The sequence below is a fragment of the Hordeum vulgare genome, chromosome 6H, assembly GCF_904849725.1.
Source record: "Hordeum vulgare subsp. vulgare chromosome 6H, MorexV3_pseudomolecules_assembly, whole genome shotgun sequence".
Classification (NCBI taxonomy): Eukaryota; Viridiplantae; Streptophyta; class Magnoliopsida; order Poales; family Poaceae; genus Hordeum; species Hordeum vulgare.
In genome coordinates this window covers 11,840,663-11,858,071 of record NC_058523.1, presented here as the reverse complement: position 1 = coordinate 11,858,071, position 17,409 = coordinate 11,840,663, and the positions used below count along the sequence as shown (strand labels likewise).

The 17,409-nt window shown below is 42.6% G+C and overlaps 1 protein-coding gene across 1 annotated transcript; it reads left to right on the top strand.

The window, feature by feature from the left end:
- The first annotated feature begins 331 nt into the window (after positions 1-331).
- Positions 332-12,089, top strand: LOC123403547 (cell wall protein IFF6-like). The gene is made up of 5 exons (XM_045097475.1): positions 332-544; positions 1,009-1,293; positions 9,730-9,812; positions 9,957-10,909; positions 11,861-12,089. Exons 1-5 carry the CDS (start codon positions 451-453, stop codon positions 11,871-11,873), a joined length of 1,428 nt encoding a protein of 475 aa, XP_044953410.1. The 5' UTR covers positions 332-450; the 3' UTR covers positions 11,874-12,089.
- The last annotated feature ends 5,320 nt before the right edge of the window (positions 12,090-17,409 follow it).

The window sequence follows — 17,409 nt, the reverse complement described above, 5'->3', positions numbered from 1 at the left end:
CTTTAAAAATATATAAATAATTTCCTAATTATATGCACACTTTTGTTAAAATTAAAATCTTTGAACTTCCATGTATATTTTCTCCAACAGATGAACACAAAATTAAATATATCAACATTTTAAAAATACATAAATAATTTTATTTTGCATACGCTCGTTCTATTATAAGAAAAGAATATCTTTGTTACCTTAGTAGTATATTCTATATCAGGTTGTTTCAAAAATTGCCCACAGAATGTTTCAGTCCTTAGTTTTTTTTTTTTGAGGTAACTGTGGGTCCAAATATTTGGACCACATCTCACGCGCGCCGCGTGCAGCACCCCTGCCCGGCTCTCCCTCTCTCTCTCTTTCTATCTCTCTCTCCCCCTCAAATCAGCACAGACGGGCGTGAGACTTTCAGTAGAAACGGCCTCACTTCTTTCTCGCCCTCGAGCACTGCTTCGCGCAACCATGGAGAACTACGAACATGCCGCGGGTTCACTCCAGGGGATTAGGGTGCTTGCCGAGGACCCCATCCACATGCAGACCATGACCCAAACACAAGGTATGCATTCGTCTCCTCTCTGCATGTATTATCTCGAAAGGGATCGATGTACATGTGTTAATCCTTATCTTGTTTGTACAAATTGCAATTGGTAGATCTGCACTTACCAGATAAATCTAGACCTCGTTCGGTGCAAGATGATAGAGAATTTTTCCTCTTCGTTAACAGATTAGTCTCGTTAACTTGATTGCAATCTAAAATTCGTTTGCCCCATCACGTTCCATACAAGATGCTGGAGAATTTTCCTCTTCGTTTGTTGAATGATGCTAGACAATTTTCCTCCTGGTTAACAAGACTCCGGCAGAATAACAGGGAAATTGACGAGAACGCTCAGAGGAGCAGTTACTTCTCGTTTTTTCAAGAGAAAGTAGCAGTTACTACTGCTAAACGTGATCAGATTATCTATATCCAAAATTTCACGATACGGATGTCTGATACTGATGGATCCGCATGTATTTGTGCAGTGTTCTCTGGCGACCAGACCGTGGAGATGGCGTGCCGCTTCCTGACCAAGCCCCTGGTCGACGACGTGGTCCGCCGTCCTGTCAAGGAGCGAAGCCTCAACACCACCGCCACCGCCACCCCGGCAAACACCGATCCTCGCTGCATCCATGTCGTCCGTCAGGATGGCACGTCGAGGAAGAGGCCAGTGGAAGTGGACCACTCAGACAACGGGGGCTTCGATGGCAGGACCTCCAAGAAGATCAACTTCCAGTGGGCTACACAGAAGCAGCTCAATGGAACGGAAGGTGCGTGAAATTTAATGAAATATATGATTCATAATATCTCCATGTTTGGCACTTTGTGCTAACTGCGATCGATTAGACATAATTGTTTCTGCCTGTTTTATTTCTTCGTACTCATTTACTAGCCAGTAACCAATGTGTAAGCATGAATGCATGCATGCATATGCAAGTTTGTGATTTTGATGTACTAGGAGATAGTGAGTACCATATATATGTGCATGTGGGAGGCCAAAAGCATGGACTTGGCATCTAGTGGTGGTATAGTCTGGAGTGTATGAAGTGCTCAATTATCAGCCATACTGGCATAGTCCTGGCTTGTTTGGATGATTATTGGCGCATGCCTTCTTTGGAATTTTGTGATTTTAATAAGAGATAGTGAGTACCATATATAACATACCCTCTCCATTTAACTTTATGGTGCACATAATTTTTTTCGCTCAAATTTCACATTATAGTGTGCATTTGCACAGCTGTGCGTGTCTAGACGAAACTGACCACCCCTATACATACTGCGGTGGTGGGACAGGACACATGTGGGCATGAGATAGGCTGTGAAGAATTGGCTAGTTTCGCGATAATTCAAACCGGAGCCCGGGCTCACATAAGCCTGATGAACAGTAACATAATTATCGATAGAAAAATAGTTCAAAATATTTTAAATTTTTTTATGGTGCAAGATGCTTTTGTGTCTGAACTCTGTGTAAATTTTTGTGAAGTTTAGACATTCGAGGAGCTTGTGGGAAAAAAGACAAAATCAGACGTGAACAGTGTGATTTTCAGAAGTTTCCCACACATTCAAATTTGTCTTTTTTGCCACGAGCTTCTCGAATTTGCAAACTTCACAAAAATTTGCACGGAGTTCACGCACAAGAACATCTCGCACCACAAAAAGAACTGAACCCGGAATCCTTTTGCACTTTAAATCACGTTAATGTTCATGCCCGGGCTCATCTGAACCCGGGACCAAATCGCTGCTCTCCTAGTTTCGTCCAAAAAAAGCATCCAGCTCATCCATTAGTATTAGCACCAGGAACTATGCGCACTGCTAGATAATGTGACAGACAGAGTATATACAAGTGAGGCCCCCAGTAAGTACTTGCTTGTTTTATTTGTAGGAAAAAATTGTCATGGCTTCTAGTGGTATAGTCTAGAGCATATGAAGTTCTCAATTATCAACTCATCATGGTTTCTTTTATATTACGCTTAGTGTTCTCACTTTGGGTAGGGGCTATGTGCATGGATCACCATTAACTCGGTTACTAAATAGGACATATATGATGATCTATATGTGCAAATGTTAGATTTGTGCAAGCCCTATATATAATATCGTACCTCTCGTGAAGGGCGAACATCGATCTACACAATAGGTAATTTCGTAGTAGTCGATAGCTAACCAAAACCTTGCATACCCCCCCCCACCCCTCCCCCCCCCCCCGGGTGTGTGTCGTCTCCGAGGGATGCTCGAGTAGGGACCCTAGCCATGGCCAGACCCAGTACATCATCTTCCATTGCCATCATCGACGGATGTCGCCGGGAAAACCTCGATGGCGACGGGACTGCGCTGCATCGACCTGACAGTGCCTCTCCTCCTCGAAGCCTGATGTGGGCGTCAATGCTCTATCGTGCCCACATCGCTCCTCCCCGAAGCTGGATCTTGTGGCCTACTCCCGCCCCGTGTGCCTCATATACCACGTCTTCGACCTCCCGATGAATCTCTTTATTGACATCGGGCGCAACTCCTGTCTACCAGCGAAGGGGGAGGGTGCTTAGGGTCCACCCTGACACCCTAACCACCTCCCATCCCGCTCTATTGGTGGCCCTGTGGCCTTGCGCCAGGTGGGTTATGGACGAAGGTGGCCTGTGTGGTGCTACCTGAAGTGGTGCCTTAATTATGGAGGCATTGTGGCTCTCCTCCCCTGCGGTGGATAATGACAATGTACACACGACGATCTAGATGGTGAAGGTCTTATTGGGACATATGTTTGAGCCATCTTTGGGCGGCTCCACTGGCAGGGTCGTCCAAGCGCGTCATAATATTCATGATGACCTAGTGGCAACAAGCCTTGTCCTACTGGGTATTGAGCGAAAGCTTCATGACGATGTCGCCCGCGAGGGTCATTACCCCTTCCCAGAGGCATCAAAAGGGTACCCATTCCTTGTCATACACGTGCAAAACCATGTGTCCTTGCTTGGAGGCTGCCACCTTCCTTGCTCCGTTCTTCACCCCCTTCCGATGAAGTACTTTGTGGTGCGCATGAGCCTTTGGGGCAATGTAGTCTGTTGCTAATGACTCTTAGATGATGCCTTCCTTGGTTCTTAGCGGTTCCTGATGTACACTTGTCGTTTCCTGGGCACTTTTAGGTGGAGGGCGCGTTGATCAGTTAGGCCTCTTGTCTTTGTCTTGCTTTGATTTGTTTGTCTTTGGTTGTGACGCGGCCTTTGTTGCTCTGTTTTAGTTATTTCATCCACTCATTTCTTGAGGTTGGGCTAGAGGCGTGTTCATTTTGTTGCGTGTTGGATGGTTGAAAACCCCTTGTTCTACCCCTACCCATGTGGTGCCCCCCGCAACTATTCTATATTTGTTTTCTCGTACTATCAATGAAAATATATGCATGTTTCGAGTGTTCACAAAAATATTAGTAGTTGATGTAGAAAACATCTTATGTAGTGTGCATTTCAGTTAATGTAACTGTCATTTAGGTTCTCTCTTTACTTGATATAGTGCAACCGGATCATCTCTCCTGCTCTTTGAGTCCTCTCTTTCTGCAAGCTATGTGTGATGATACTTATCATGGAGGAGATTGAGGAACAAAAGACAATCTATGTAAAAGATGTTTATGACTAGTTTATATGAACTACTTGAGTTCTCAACTAGGGCATGGTTGACGCTCTGTACGAGTGCTCCCTTCTCCAAGCCACATGAGACTGTTTCTGTCTCAGAGGATATGCCTGGCCAGGGTGCATGAGTAAATTGAGGTGGATGTGGACCTAATAAATAGTGGCAAAAAATGTCTGACTTGGAATCTTCAAGATTTGGTTGACATTTCATTTTTTTTGATTACATGGGTTTTAGTACCGTAATTGCATAGTACCATGACGAACCTTTCCAACTATTTTTCACCTAAAAATTACACTTCCTCAACATTTATTAGTGTCACATAGATCGAGGAAAGCTCATGTACCTTCGGTTATGCAAGTGTGTCAACATTTGATATTGTCGACAACCACTTCCTCACATGGGCCAACATGGTACTTGGTGGTCTTCACGCAATGTTGACCAATAAGAAGTTACCATATGTAGCACATAGGGTGATTTCTTCGATTTTGTATGATCGAGAAGACGCCTTCCATGGTGGAGGCTTGGGAACTATTAATTGCATCGAGTATATTCTTTGGAATGCCATGGTTGAAGCTTGGGAACTACCCATTGAAGATGATATTCTATATAGAGGACCAACTTGATTGTTTGAGGTCTTCCGGGCAATCTCGGTGGACTAGCGAAATCATGTGATTGTTGCCGGTGAGAAAGACCATATATGAGCACCGTATCGTCCCATGGTTGTGCGATGGCCCGTTTGGAACATGACAAGTTGCAATGGCCAATAGACCATTAATCGTTTGTGGATCGATGGTTGTCCATGAATTGTCATGGTCGTTAGGTATTCTGACTGATGGGTGCTAGTTTTGGCCTACCGCTACATACCTCAACCAGTTTGCACAAGATATAGAAACTGAAGCCGATGTTGTTCTGGAAGATCTCAAATTGGTGATGATGCCTACTCATAAGCGGCTACTACATCATTTTGAATTTGCAATATCACTAAGAGGAAGTGAAGGCTCGAAAATGGACTGTGCGGTGATCGGCTTCATCATAAAGAGCTAAAGGGAATGGTTCAAGTAGATAGTGACTTGTTACCAAACAAGATTGATCGAACACAAAAAAGTGTCATCGAGAGGTTAGACAACTTTGCTTGGGTCACACTAAGAGTGCAAATTGTTTGCTACTCTTGTTGCCTAATTGTATCTTAATGAAGACAATTGTAACCCTTTTCCGAGTAATAAAGCTCTCTTCTTCTTTGCAAAAAACAATGAGAATGTTTGGTCGGACCATGGAAGAAGCCTTTCTTGTCATTTCTTATGCATTGTCATGGGTGTTGAACCTCATATCTCTACTAACCAACTTTTTGATAGCGAGCATTATGTCATGAACACGCAAGTTCATACCTTATTTGGGTGGTGTTGTCTATCTAAGCAAGTACCTCTTCAAGATCCAGCGTTGATTGGAGGCAGATATGGCGTGAACCTTGTGCATAACTTTTCTTATGTCGCCATGCTCAGACCATGTCTAAACACATGAGTAAGTTCACCCGTAAAGATTTAGTTTATTTTTCTTCAAACGAGGTTCAAGAAATCAAGCATGAAAACTAATAGTCAAATGCCCAAGAAAGGTCTACAGCATGAGAGATCATATCGACCTTCAGAAACCACCTATTCTAGAATAGCTAGAATAGTTGGTTACTAGAAGGGTGAGAACCATCTTCCTACTCTAGGTCGACAAACGTAGTGAAAACCATTGAGGAGCCTAGACAATGAACATGCATCTCTATTGATATGTGTGTTGAGGCTCCGCTCTTCTACTACAACTCCGGTTGTCGCTTTTGAGCGGGCATAACTCATCCTTCTTGAGGATCGGCGCAGAGAGTTGCATATCCTACCACGTAACTTTGGAGAGGTAGAGGCAACTCTAGTTCTCAGTTCGGAGAGCTTTGGGTCGGGTTGAGGCAACAAAATTGGCCATGGGCCTTTATCGTGAGCAACATCCAAGAGCAACGACACAAGCGAGGTTGCCTTGATAGCAACAGGCACATTACATGCCGGTGTTACGAGGCAACGCCGCAAGCGGTATTCGCCCACAGCGAAACACCCATAGGGCGTCCGCCGCGAGGTAACAATTATGCAAAGCACCACTTCCCGTAGGTCTGGTACTTATATGCAATCACTTCCAAATCCAGCGATACAAAGCCACACGATTGGTGAGACACGACGCCAATAGTCGACCGTGGAACGACGGGGGATCTACCGGCAGACACGGGTCCAAAGCTGCTCATGCATTTAGTGGCCTAAATCGGTCAAGCCAACCAAGCATCCCACCCGTGCAAAGCAAGGGAGGATTACTTGCACGAAGGCGACCTAAGAGACCACATCACGCGTGTGTCACTCCCACAACGATAAAGTTTTGGAGGCAACTATATTCCAAAGGCAACATTCGTGCAACGTTGTCCAGTCAGTCTCATGCATGAGACATGCTACTTTCCTGTTTCCCGAGACACGTTAGGCTATTGGGTGATCAGAATTTCACACGAGATGTACACGGGGCCGGCGGGACAACGATGAGTTTTTAGGGTTTACAACGTGCTAAGAGTTTAGCATATTTTGGTTTCTAAGTAGGGTGAAATTGTTAGGGTACCTTCTCACCTAAAATATATTGCACTTCAGTATCCACTGTTGATTAGAGTATTGTCAAAAATGGTAGTAATTTTTCCCATTAATCTCACTACCCGTGCATTCACAAAGTAAGGCCTAGCCAAGGAACACAAGTATATTCAACATGTTGCCTTTGTTAAGGCCCCAATGTCCATGTTTAACATGAAGATGAAGGAAGTACGCCGAGGCAAGTCTAGATTATATGTGGTGGTTGACATATCTTGGATAACTTCTCGTGTTCCGATCGTCACACTAGTTTAATGTCTTATAACAATGGATGACTCTTACTTGCCTAATTAGACATGCATAACTAGGAAAAACATGAAATATGTGTAGATCAAGGTAGCAAATATGGGTGTCCACATCCTTTGATGATGAACACTCATCAATTTGGGAGGAGACTGATTCGATGATTACAACAACTGACGATGTCATTCCTCCGGAATCGCTAAACGAACACCACAACGGTTATTGACCCCACAAGGGCATGATCAACTTGAGAATCAAGATCTAATCCTTTCAAGCAATGAAACAACAAGTAAGAACTATGATATGCAATATAGATGTTGCGAATATAAATGAACATAAACGAAAGTTGGGGTTTCGTAAGAAGTCTTGGCTAGGTCACTCGACATAGGAAGTATAGGAAGTTGCATCTATGTGAAACTTGTATCTAAACAAAGCCTGTTTCCCAGTGACTACCTAGGGGCATTATTTATGAAGGGACATAGAAGAAATTTGTCTAGACTTCGGAGGTATGAATTCAACCCTGACTCGGTTTGAAATATGGTCTATAAAATCACCCTGTTCTCGTCTATTTCAAAATTACATAGGCCTACCTCAAAATTGAGGTGGCACAACAAATGTATAAGGCAATGGATAGAGAAACGAAGTGTCATGTTTTATGCTTCGTCCATAAAATTTCTTCATTCGTCGCGATGGCGGCTTCAAAGTCATGAAATCTACACTTGAAGTTCCATCGACATTTCGTGTGTGCTCGCCCTTATGGTAAAATACACATCCATCTTGTACATGGTAGTCCCTTTATTCCTAAACAAGTGTATAGGTTTGGGGGCTTTGGATGTTACAATCGTAGGGATGTCCTTCTCAAATTATGTGCAACAATTTGGCACTTTAATTATCCCTCAGATAAACGTAATATAAAATATATCCCATACTTCACAAGGGTATTCTTTCTAGTTGCCCCATGTATAACTTTTGCATTTGCAAGTCTATTCATTTCACAATTAATTCATTGCTTATATATATGTCTTTTTTTAAGAATCATTCATTAAGAAGAAGAAATGGTAGAGGTTGGATTATAATAGAATACAGGATGAGGTGATAACATACCACACATGAAAAGAAAGAAACAATATGAGAGATACAAGGATGGAAAGACTTGCCGCTTGCAGACACGAATCTCATCGATACGACCAACATGGGGGAGGAATTTAGCTTCCATGTTCATTCTTTTAAGAAAGGGAGAGGCTTCTCATCTTGTTGCAACCAGAAGACACGCTCAAGGAGGATGAGGGGTGTTTGTAGGGAGAAAGGTGATCAAGGGTTTTACAGGGAGCAAGGTGATCCATGGTGAGTCATGGTTTGACTAACCTAGATTTAGATGAGAATATTAGGGAATTCCACAGACAGTGTGCATACCTCGGTATATGAAAACTAGAGTTACAAAACACTAGGAGAAAACACCACAATCCATGCCAACCACCGCAAATTGTAGCCACAAATGTCACGCCAGCATCCAAGTATACTCCAACCAAGGCATCAAACAAGCAAGGTGATCTGTGACTCCAACTATGCCTCCAAGGAGGTTACGATGTCGAGGACATCGTAATCGTCGTCCAGTCCAGAAGCTGTATCTGAGACTTTCGTATGGAGAGCACTCATGTGAGCAATGTGTACAAGGTCCACACAAACGCCTTCAAGACGGAATATGCCCCCCTATGGCCTCCACATCATTAGTATTGAGAATGCCGGCACAAGATTTTCACACAAAGCATACCTTGCTCCTGAACAAAACATGCCCACTGTCGAGTCTTGTAGCACCAGAACGAGTGACCTCGCCAGCTCTATGTTACCACGACCCCCGCAAGATGCCACCATGCCCACTGCAAGGTAGCCCAAGCCCCTACTAAAGTAGAATGGGGACAAGGCGCCCCGCGCCAAAAGGCCACACATCAAGCCCGAATCAGGAGGATTCTAGACCATGCCGACACGGGCCAGATCCGTGCATCTTCCACCAGAAGGAACTTCCGGGCAACATAGGAGGGCTACTAAAGCTCACCATTTGCCAAAATCAAGGTCCGTGTTGTGTGTATTGGATGACTGCACAACCCACTCATCAGCCACATTCACCACCAGGGAAAGCCTTCCACAGCCTCCAGCATGGGTGGCGGCAACAGTGGACAGCGAGGGGAGATCAAAGTGGTGGTGGTGTGAGTCTCCCAGGTCGGTCGAGGCACGCGAGACGAGATACATTGTTTACACTATCTTGGTTATTTCACATGGCTATCGTCACATATGCTCTCTACCATTCATCAACAGAATGCATGCAGATTCAGGGACTATATGATAGCAAGTTAAATGCATATTTGCCTCTATATCATATAATAATTAGAATATTCTTGAAATAATACTATGGTTCTATGAACAGAAATGTTTTGCTACAATTGTAACATTTTTAGTATACTATAACAAAATTCCATGCATGCCTTTGACTTAGTTAGTACTCGTTGCCTGGCATGTTTAATATGTATTCTTTACTTCTGATCATTTAGATGATTTCTTATTACAATTAACATGGACCTACAGCCAATGTGTTAGGGCGAATTAAACATGTTTGGCCTGAAATTAATAAATAACATATCTGGATGCATATTGACTTTTCCGAAACTCTAAGCTCTACCCGACCTGGTATACTTTGTTTTTCTATTGCAGACAATACTCAGAAAAATATAAGAGAACCTCTGGAGCATGACAGTGTAAGAGCAACTATGGATCAAGTCAGCAGCCATCTTCAGGTATGATTTTGACTTTCTAGTTGATGTTCCTTCTGAAAATAAGCTTCATACAAGATTTATATGACCGTGGCATTATAAGAAAAGTTACCCCACTACCTAAGAACATAGTACTTATTGATGTTTCCACCATATTTGAATTTTCAGAAATACAAACCGGATTCCCAATTTGATCTGCTATCAACTACGCCCACTACTAGCCTATCATACTCTAACGATTCTTGGATGAACTATTCGACATCTCAAGATAGTGAGGGAAGTTCTGGATTCAACATGAGGTCCCTGGGAGCAAGAAATCTTAACCAAATAAGCCGGCTAAGTGGTAGTACATCACCAGTTGGTTTGGGCGTTTATGCAAATGGGAGCAGCACAACAGGTCTTGGTGGAGCTGCTATTAAGGGACCAACATCTAGTACTAGTAATGGCAACGGAAATAGCAATGCTAATGGTTATGGTTATCGGTATGGTAGTGGCAACAGTAATAGTTATGGTAATCTTAATGATAATGGTTATGGTTACGGTTATGCTGATGGTAATGGTGGTCATGGTGGAGTTCTAACAGATGGGATCATGTCAAATGCATCATTTTCGTCCAACCTAGCACAACCAATACAGCAGCCAATTCCCACTTTCAATTTATTTCCAAGTAACACTGTGTGTGCCATGGATAATCCAAACCATACAAGGCAACAAGAGCTTGTACCACAGTTATATCGACTCAGTTATGACTGTAGAAATGGAGGGATATCTATGTCGCCTTGGCCTCAGGATGATGGTGCTGACCTACGCAGAAGGTACCAGGGTGAGAACGAGGTCACTGAAAATACGGTGACCATGGACGTGACCCATGGAATTAAGAATGCGGCAACCGTGGACATGCCACAAGGAATGCAGACTGCTGCAATCGGGGAGATGACGAAGGAAATGCTTGGAGATGGTCAGACCAGTGCAGTGCAGCCTCAAGGCCTTGGCGGTGAGTTTTCGAACTGGGAGAGCACTACTTTTGGAACAGCTGGCACATCAGCTGGAGGAGTAGTCACAGATGAGACGCTAGATTGGCTAACTCCAGCTGAATTCGAAAACCTTATGAACACCACTTGGTACGTGTTGTTCTAAATATTTCTATTGCATATTCCTTTCCAAAGTTTCAATGTTTTTTCTGAAACCTTACACAAATAGCAATTGCATATTAGCAAAGCATATCTTTTATGAAATTGTACTGCTTGACTTCATGCTCTTCATACAGAGAAATTTGTAATATAATGATGCAAAACATTTTACTGTGGTTATTTACAACTTCCAATTTTAGTCGCAGAAGTGCTAAAATTACTTTTTGATGAGGAGATTCATTTCCATACATGTCATCTTTTTTCTGTAATTTTCTTGAAACAAGATGTAGTTGTAGCTCGTGTCTCTGTGCAGAGCATCAAATTGGTTAGGTTACATTCACGGCTGATGGGAATACGAATAGTATAAAGGATATCATATACTACATTTTAGGTTGTGCTCATTGGTCTTGTGATATATTTAGAGGCAAAACAATGTGACCATGAATTATCCTATGGTCCGTGTTATGATGTTTGAAACAAATAAAAGTTATGCTAGCATATACAGCGACAGTGAGGAAGAAAACACTAAGCAAAATAGATCATGGTTTTGTCTGTACTCTCCCGTCCCCAGCAATGAGCATTCTTTTGCAAAAATTGGTTTAAACTATCTTCTGGAAAGTATGTAGGAAAATATTTAATGAACGGTGAGAATAATAAGGCTGTTACCATGAAGTTGACATATTTATCTGTTTATTTTTTAAAACCCATATTTACCTGTTTGGAATATTCTTTTGGGCTACTGCCCTTGCTTTTGTAAATTTCTTCTCTGGCATTGGCCTTTTAAAAAAATACTAGCATGGGTGTGCAACTGTGGAACACTCCAGAATTAATGTCACAAGTACTTTACGTCGATCATCCATTAGGATCATCTTTTGTGCCAACTCGATCAGTATGTCCTTATATCCTTACTGCACTTTGACCCATTCTTTATAATACTTGAAGGTCTGAACTCTGAAGGCACGGACCAGACGTGGGAGCATACATAGAACAAAAAGAAAACATGATATTGTCCATTTTGCTCCGGTGAATGGTGAAGAAAGCTTCGGTGCTAGAATTTGTTACTTTTGCCTTGGATGAAAAGTTTCTTGTAATCTGGATTGGGAGAAACGGATAGTGGTTGGACAGAAACAAAATTGAATCTCTTTTAAGCCATCCATTGCCATTTTTCTTATTTATTTACTTGTGATGAAAAGTACTCCCTCCGTCCCAAAATAAGTGTCTTAAGCTTAGTATAATTTTATATTAAAACTAGTATAAAGTTGAGACAGTTATTTTGGGACAGAGGGAGTAGTAATTTATTCAATGGTTTACTGCTACGATGATGCAGTAACCTCGACCCCCGGTCACTACTAGAATCGCACTGTTAACCGAGTTTGGAAGAAACTCAGCAGAGCCCATATTAAACTCAGGAAAATATTCACCTAGTGCAAAACTCTGTGTGCACCACACTCGGCTGGATGGGGCTTGACCATCATTAATACCGTCGAGTACTTTCTACCGCGAACTCAGTGAATATTTCGGCAATGTCCGAGTTCCTACCAGGAATAACCTGGCGAACCACATGTGATGATGCAGCGAAGTGCGCTTTAATGATGGGTGTCTCACAGTTAATGATGGTGCTTTGCAACCTCAACATCAGTATGGGCCAGTCTCATACTTTTCTGGCTGCTATCTTACCATCATATCAGTGTGAAGAAATTCTTAAATATTGTTTTTTTTTGTATTCAAGTATGCTAACTGTGTAGTCGTTCCAATTAATTACAATAAAGAAACGAGTGCCAATATGTTGTCAAATTAAGTTATATCGACATAATCAAGTATTTTATTCTTTTTTCTTGTGTCTAACAAAACAAATTCTTGCCTGTCCAGTAATTGTCACAGTAATTATGTGGTGTAACTCACAACTTTCTAATGAGGTTTCCGTCTCATACTATTGGTTAGGTGAAATGAGCGACTTAACTCCTTATGAAACTCTCTTTTGCCGATATATATGTGGACCTTTTTACCAGACCTATCAGGCTATCGTCATATGAATATAATCATTTTCCTGTATTCAGCTATATTGAGCTATTGGAGAAAACCAAGTCAAATCCGATGATGTTAAGCGGATCATATTGATGCTTCCCAAGATAGATGTGTGTGTCTATTTGAAACTATTTTTTTGAAGGATTAGGTGGTATAGGTCGTCATCTGTTACCCATAAGGAGACCATTTTTGTGGTTCTCGTGGAGAACCCTGAAGTCAACACCCCTGGCTGGCACAATGTCTCACTTTGCACACAACACGGATAGGCACATGAACTCCGTGGCTTGAACACTTCATCTTCAGCGTGTTTTTGCGAGAATTTCTTGTGGTGCAGCTTAGTGTTATTTTTTTACATGATTACCTCTTCTCGGCTAGTTTTGCCTCCGTACGTTGGGGCAAATAGCTTCTGTGCGACGTTTTTGAGGTGAATTGGAAGGAGTGCGACGTCTTTCGTCTGAATTGCCTCGGTGCGACATTTGTGAACGAGGAAATATCCCACACACGACATGACCCTTAATCTGAACTGATGCCCTCATTGGCTGTTAGAAGCTGGACCCACAACTTATCCACTTAAGTACGGGCCCTACTTGGCAGTGCATCTAGTTACGGACCCCACTTGTCAGTGCATCAGGTCAAACGTGTCCCTGTGCCTGTCCGAATGGGTATCCTTGTCTGAGCCTGTGTTGCTCCCTCCTCTTCATTCCCGGTGGTGAGCCAGCGGCGGCGGCAGAGCTTTTGTTCTGGGTGACAGCAGCGGCGACGCTTTCGTTCTCGGCGACGTCGGCGGCTGTGGTGAGAGCCCTGTCCTATTCTGGTACCCGTCCTGTTCTCCTCCGTGTTGAGTTAGGTATCACCGCATCGCCTCTGCCCCCTCTATTTCCCTCTATTTTTGGTCGATTTGACACCGTGTTGAGTTAAATATCACCGCATCTCCTCCGTGCTGGTTAGGCAATGGAAATCTTCAAGGATTGTGACACCGACAAGATGAAGGGCATGACTATACCTATCAAAGCCACTTTTGTAAGTCCTTACTCCTCATGCCTTTGAACTCCGGTGATGCACTTCAATTGTTGTAAAATATATTTGTATATGCAACACCGCAATAATTTGTTGCCAATCAGAGCGTTGGGTCACCGCATGGTGCACCTTTCCTCATGGTCGGGGACGACGGGCCACCGGACTAGGTACGATGAGGAGAAGCTTCGTCACAGACAAAGACGAGGAGAAAGATGGAAAAAATGAAGAAAAAACTTGCAGCAACTCACCTGCCCATGAATCGGTGATCCCGATGATATTATAAAACTAAACAAAGGTATGATACAATATCAAGCTGATACGTCTCCAACGTATCTATAATTTTTGATGGTTCCATGCTATTATCTTGTCAAACTTTGGATGTTTTGTATGCCTTTTATATCTTTTTTGAGACTAATTTATTAACTCAGTGCCAAGTGCTAGTTCCTGTTTTTCCATGTTTTGACCCTTTTCAGAGGAGGATTTTAAACGGAGTCCAAACGGAATAAAAGTTCCGAAAATATTTTTTCCGGAACAGAAGATACGCAGGGGACGTGAGAACCAAGGCAGAGGCCACCAGGGGAGGCCACAAGCCCCCTAGGCGCGGCCAGGGGGCCGCGCCTAGCAGTCTTGTGCCCCCCCTGTGGCTCGTCTGCCCTACCTCTTCCGTCTATAAATTCCAGAAAAATCCAAAACTACGAGGAGATCCACGAAAATACTTTTTCGCCGCCGCAAGCTTCTGTCTCCGCAAGATCCCATCTGGGGCACAGTCTGGTCCCCTGCCGGAGGGGGGATTCGGATACGGAGGGCTTCTTCATCAACACCATGACCTCTCCGATGATGCGTGAGTAGTTCATCATAGACCTATGGGTCCATAGCTAGTAGCTAGATGGCTTCTTCTCTCTCTTGGATCTTCAATACAAAGTTCTCCATGATCTTCATGGAGATCTATCCGATGTAATCTTCTTTTGCGGTGTGTTTGTCGAGATCCGATGAATTGTGGATTTATGATCAGATTATCTATGAATCTTATTTGAGTTTCTTCTTATCTCTCTTATGCATGATTTCATATCCTTGTAATTCTCTTCGAGTTGTGGGTTTTGTTTGGCCAGCTTGATCTATGATTCTTGCAATGGGATAAGTGCTTGGTTTTGGGTTCATACCGTACGGTGACCTCACCCAGTGACAGAAGGGGTAGCGAGGCACGCATCGTGTTGTTGCCATCAAGGGTAAAAAGATGGGGTTTTCATCATTGGTTTGGGTTTATCCCTCTACATCATGTCATCTTGCTTAAAGCATTACTCTGTTCGTCATGAACTCAATACACTAGATGCATGCTGGATAGCAGTCAATGTGTGGAGTAATAGTAGTAGATGCAGAAAGTATCGGTCTACTCGTCTCGGACGTGATGCCTATATGTATGATCATTGCCTTAGATATCGTCATGACTTTGCGCGGTTCTACCAATTGCTCGACAGTAATTTATTCACCCACCGTAATATTTGCTATTTTGAGAGAAGCCTCTAGTGAACACTATGGCCCCCTGGTCTACTTCACATCATATTTTCAGCCTTACACTTTTACTTCGTTGCACTTTCTGCCTTCAGTTCTCACTTTGCAATCAATTTTGAAGGGATTGACAACCCCTTTATAGCGTTGGGTGCAAGCTCTTTTGTGTTTGTGCAGGTACTCTGATCTTGACGCGATTCTCCTACTGGATTGATACCTTGGTTCTCAAACTGAGGGAAATACTTACTGCTCCCTATGCTGCATCGCCCTTTCCTCTTCAAGGGAAAAACCAACGCAAGCTCAAGAGACGACAGAACAATTCTGTCGCCATAGCAGAAGGATTTCTGGCGCCGTTGCCGGGGATGATCAAGTCAAGAACTCATCCAAGTAAGTGTTGCAAACTCATCTCTTGCATTTACTTTTTTGCCTCTCGTTTTCCTCTCCCCCACTTCTGAAAAACAAAAAATTACAAAAATATTTGCCTTTTTCATTCGCCCTTTTCTCTCGCTTGCTTTCTGTTCGCTTGAGTGCTTGTTTGCTTGCTGAAGTCACCATGACTGAAAACACCAAACTTTGTGACTTCTTGAATACTAATAATAATGATTTTATTAGTACTCTGATTGCTCCCGCCACTAGTGCGGAATCTTATGAAATCAATGCCGCTTTGGTGAATCTTGTTATGAAAGAGCAATTCTCCGGCCTTCCTAGTGAAGATGCCAGATCCCATCTTAATACCTTCATTGAGCTTTGCGATATGCAAATAAAGAAATATGTGGATAATGATGTGATTAAATTGAAGCTTTTTCCTTTCTCGTTGCGAGATCGAGCAAAAACATGGTTTTCATCTTTGCCCAAAAATAGTATTGATTCTTGGAACAAGTGCAAAGATGCTTATATATCCAAGTATTTTCCGCCGGCTAAGATTATCTCTCTCCGTAATGATATCATGAATTTTAAGCAACTTGATCATGAACATGTTGCACAATCTTGGGAGAGAATGAAATTGATGATTAGAAATTGTCCCGCTCATGGCTTGAGTCTTTGGATGATTATACAAATCTTCTACGCTGGCTTGAATTTCGCTTCTAGAAATATCTTGGACTCTGCCTCAGGTGGAACGTTCATGGAAATCACATTAGGAGAAGCCACAAAACTCCTAGACAACATCATGACAAACAACTCTCAGTGGCACACTGAAAGGTCACCTACTAGTAAGAAGGTACACGCTATAGAAGAAATTAACTCATTGAGTGCTAAGATGGATGAGTTAATGAATTTGCTTGCTAGTAGAAGTGCTCCTTTAGATCCTAATGATATGCCCTTGTCTTCCTTGATTGAGAGTAGCAATGCCAGCTTGGACGTTAATTTTGTTGGTAGGAATAATTTTGGCAACAACAATGCTTTAGAGGAAACTATGTTCCTAGGCCTTTTCCTAGTAACCCCTCTAATAACTTTGGCAACTCCTACAACAATACTTATGGAAATTACAATAAATTACCCTCTGATCTAGAGAGAAATATCAAAGAGTTTATCAACTCGCAAAAGATTTTCAATGCGTCCATAGAGGAAAAACTACTCAAAATTGATGATTTGGCTAGGAGCGTTGATAGAATGTCTATTCATATTGATGCTTTGAAAGTTAGATGTGCTCCTCCCAAGATCAATATGGATGAAACTTTGAAAGCTATGCGTGTTTCCATGAATGAGAGCAAAGAAAGAACCTCCCAAATTCGTTCTAGACATGAATGGCTTAAAAAGGCGTGTTCTCGTGATAAGAATCACGAAGATCTTAAAGTGCTTGGTGTCACTCCCATTGAATCCTTGTTTTCTAGCGCCAAACCTAATGATGATGGGTCTAGATATGAATCCACTTTGGTTAAAAAATGCCCCAATGATTCGGAGTCCATCTATCTTGATGCTAAAAGCATTGAAAGTGGAGTAGA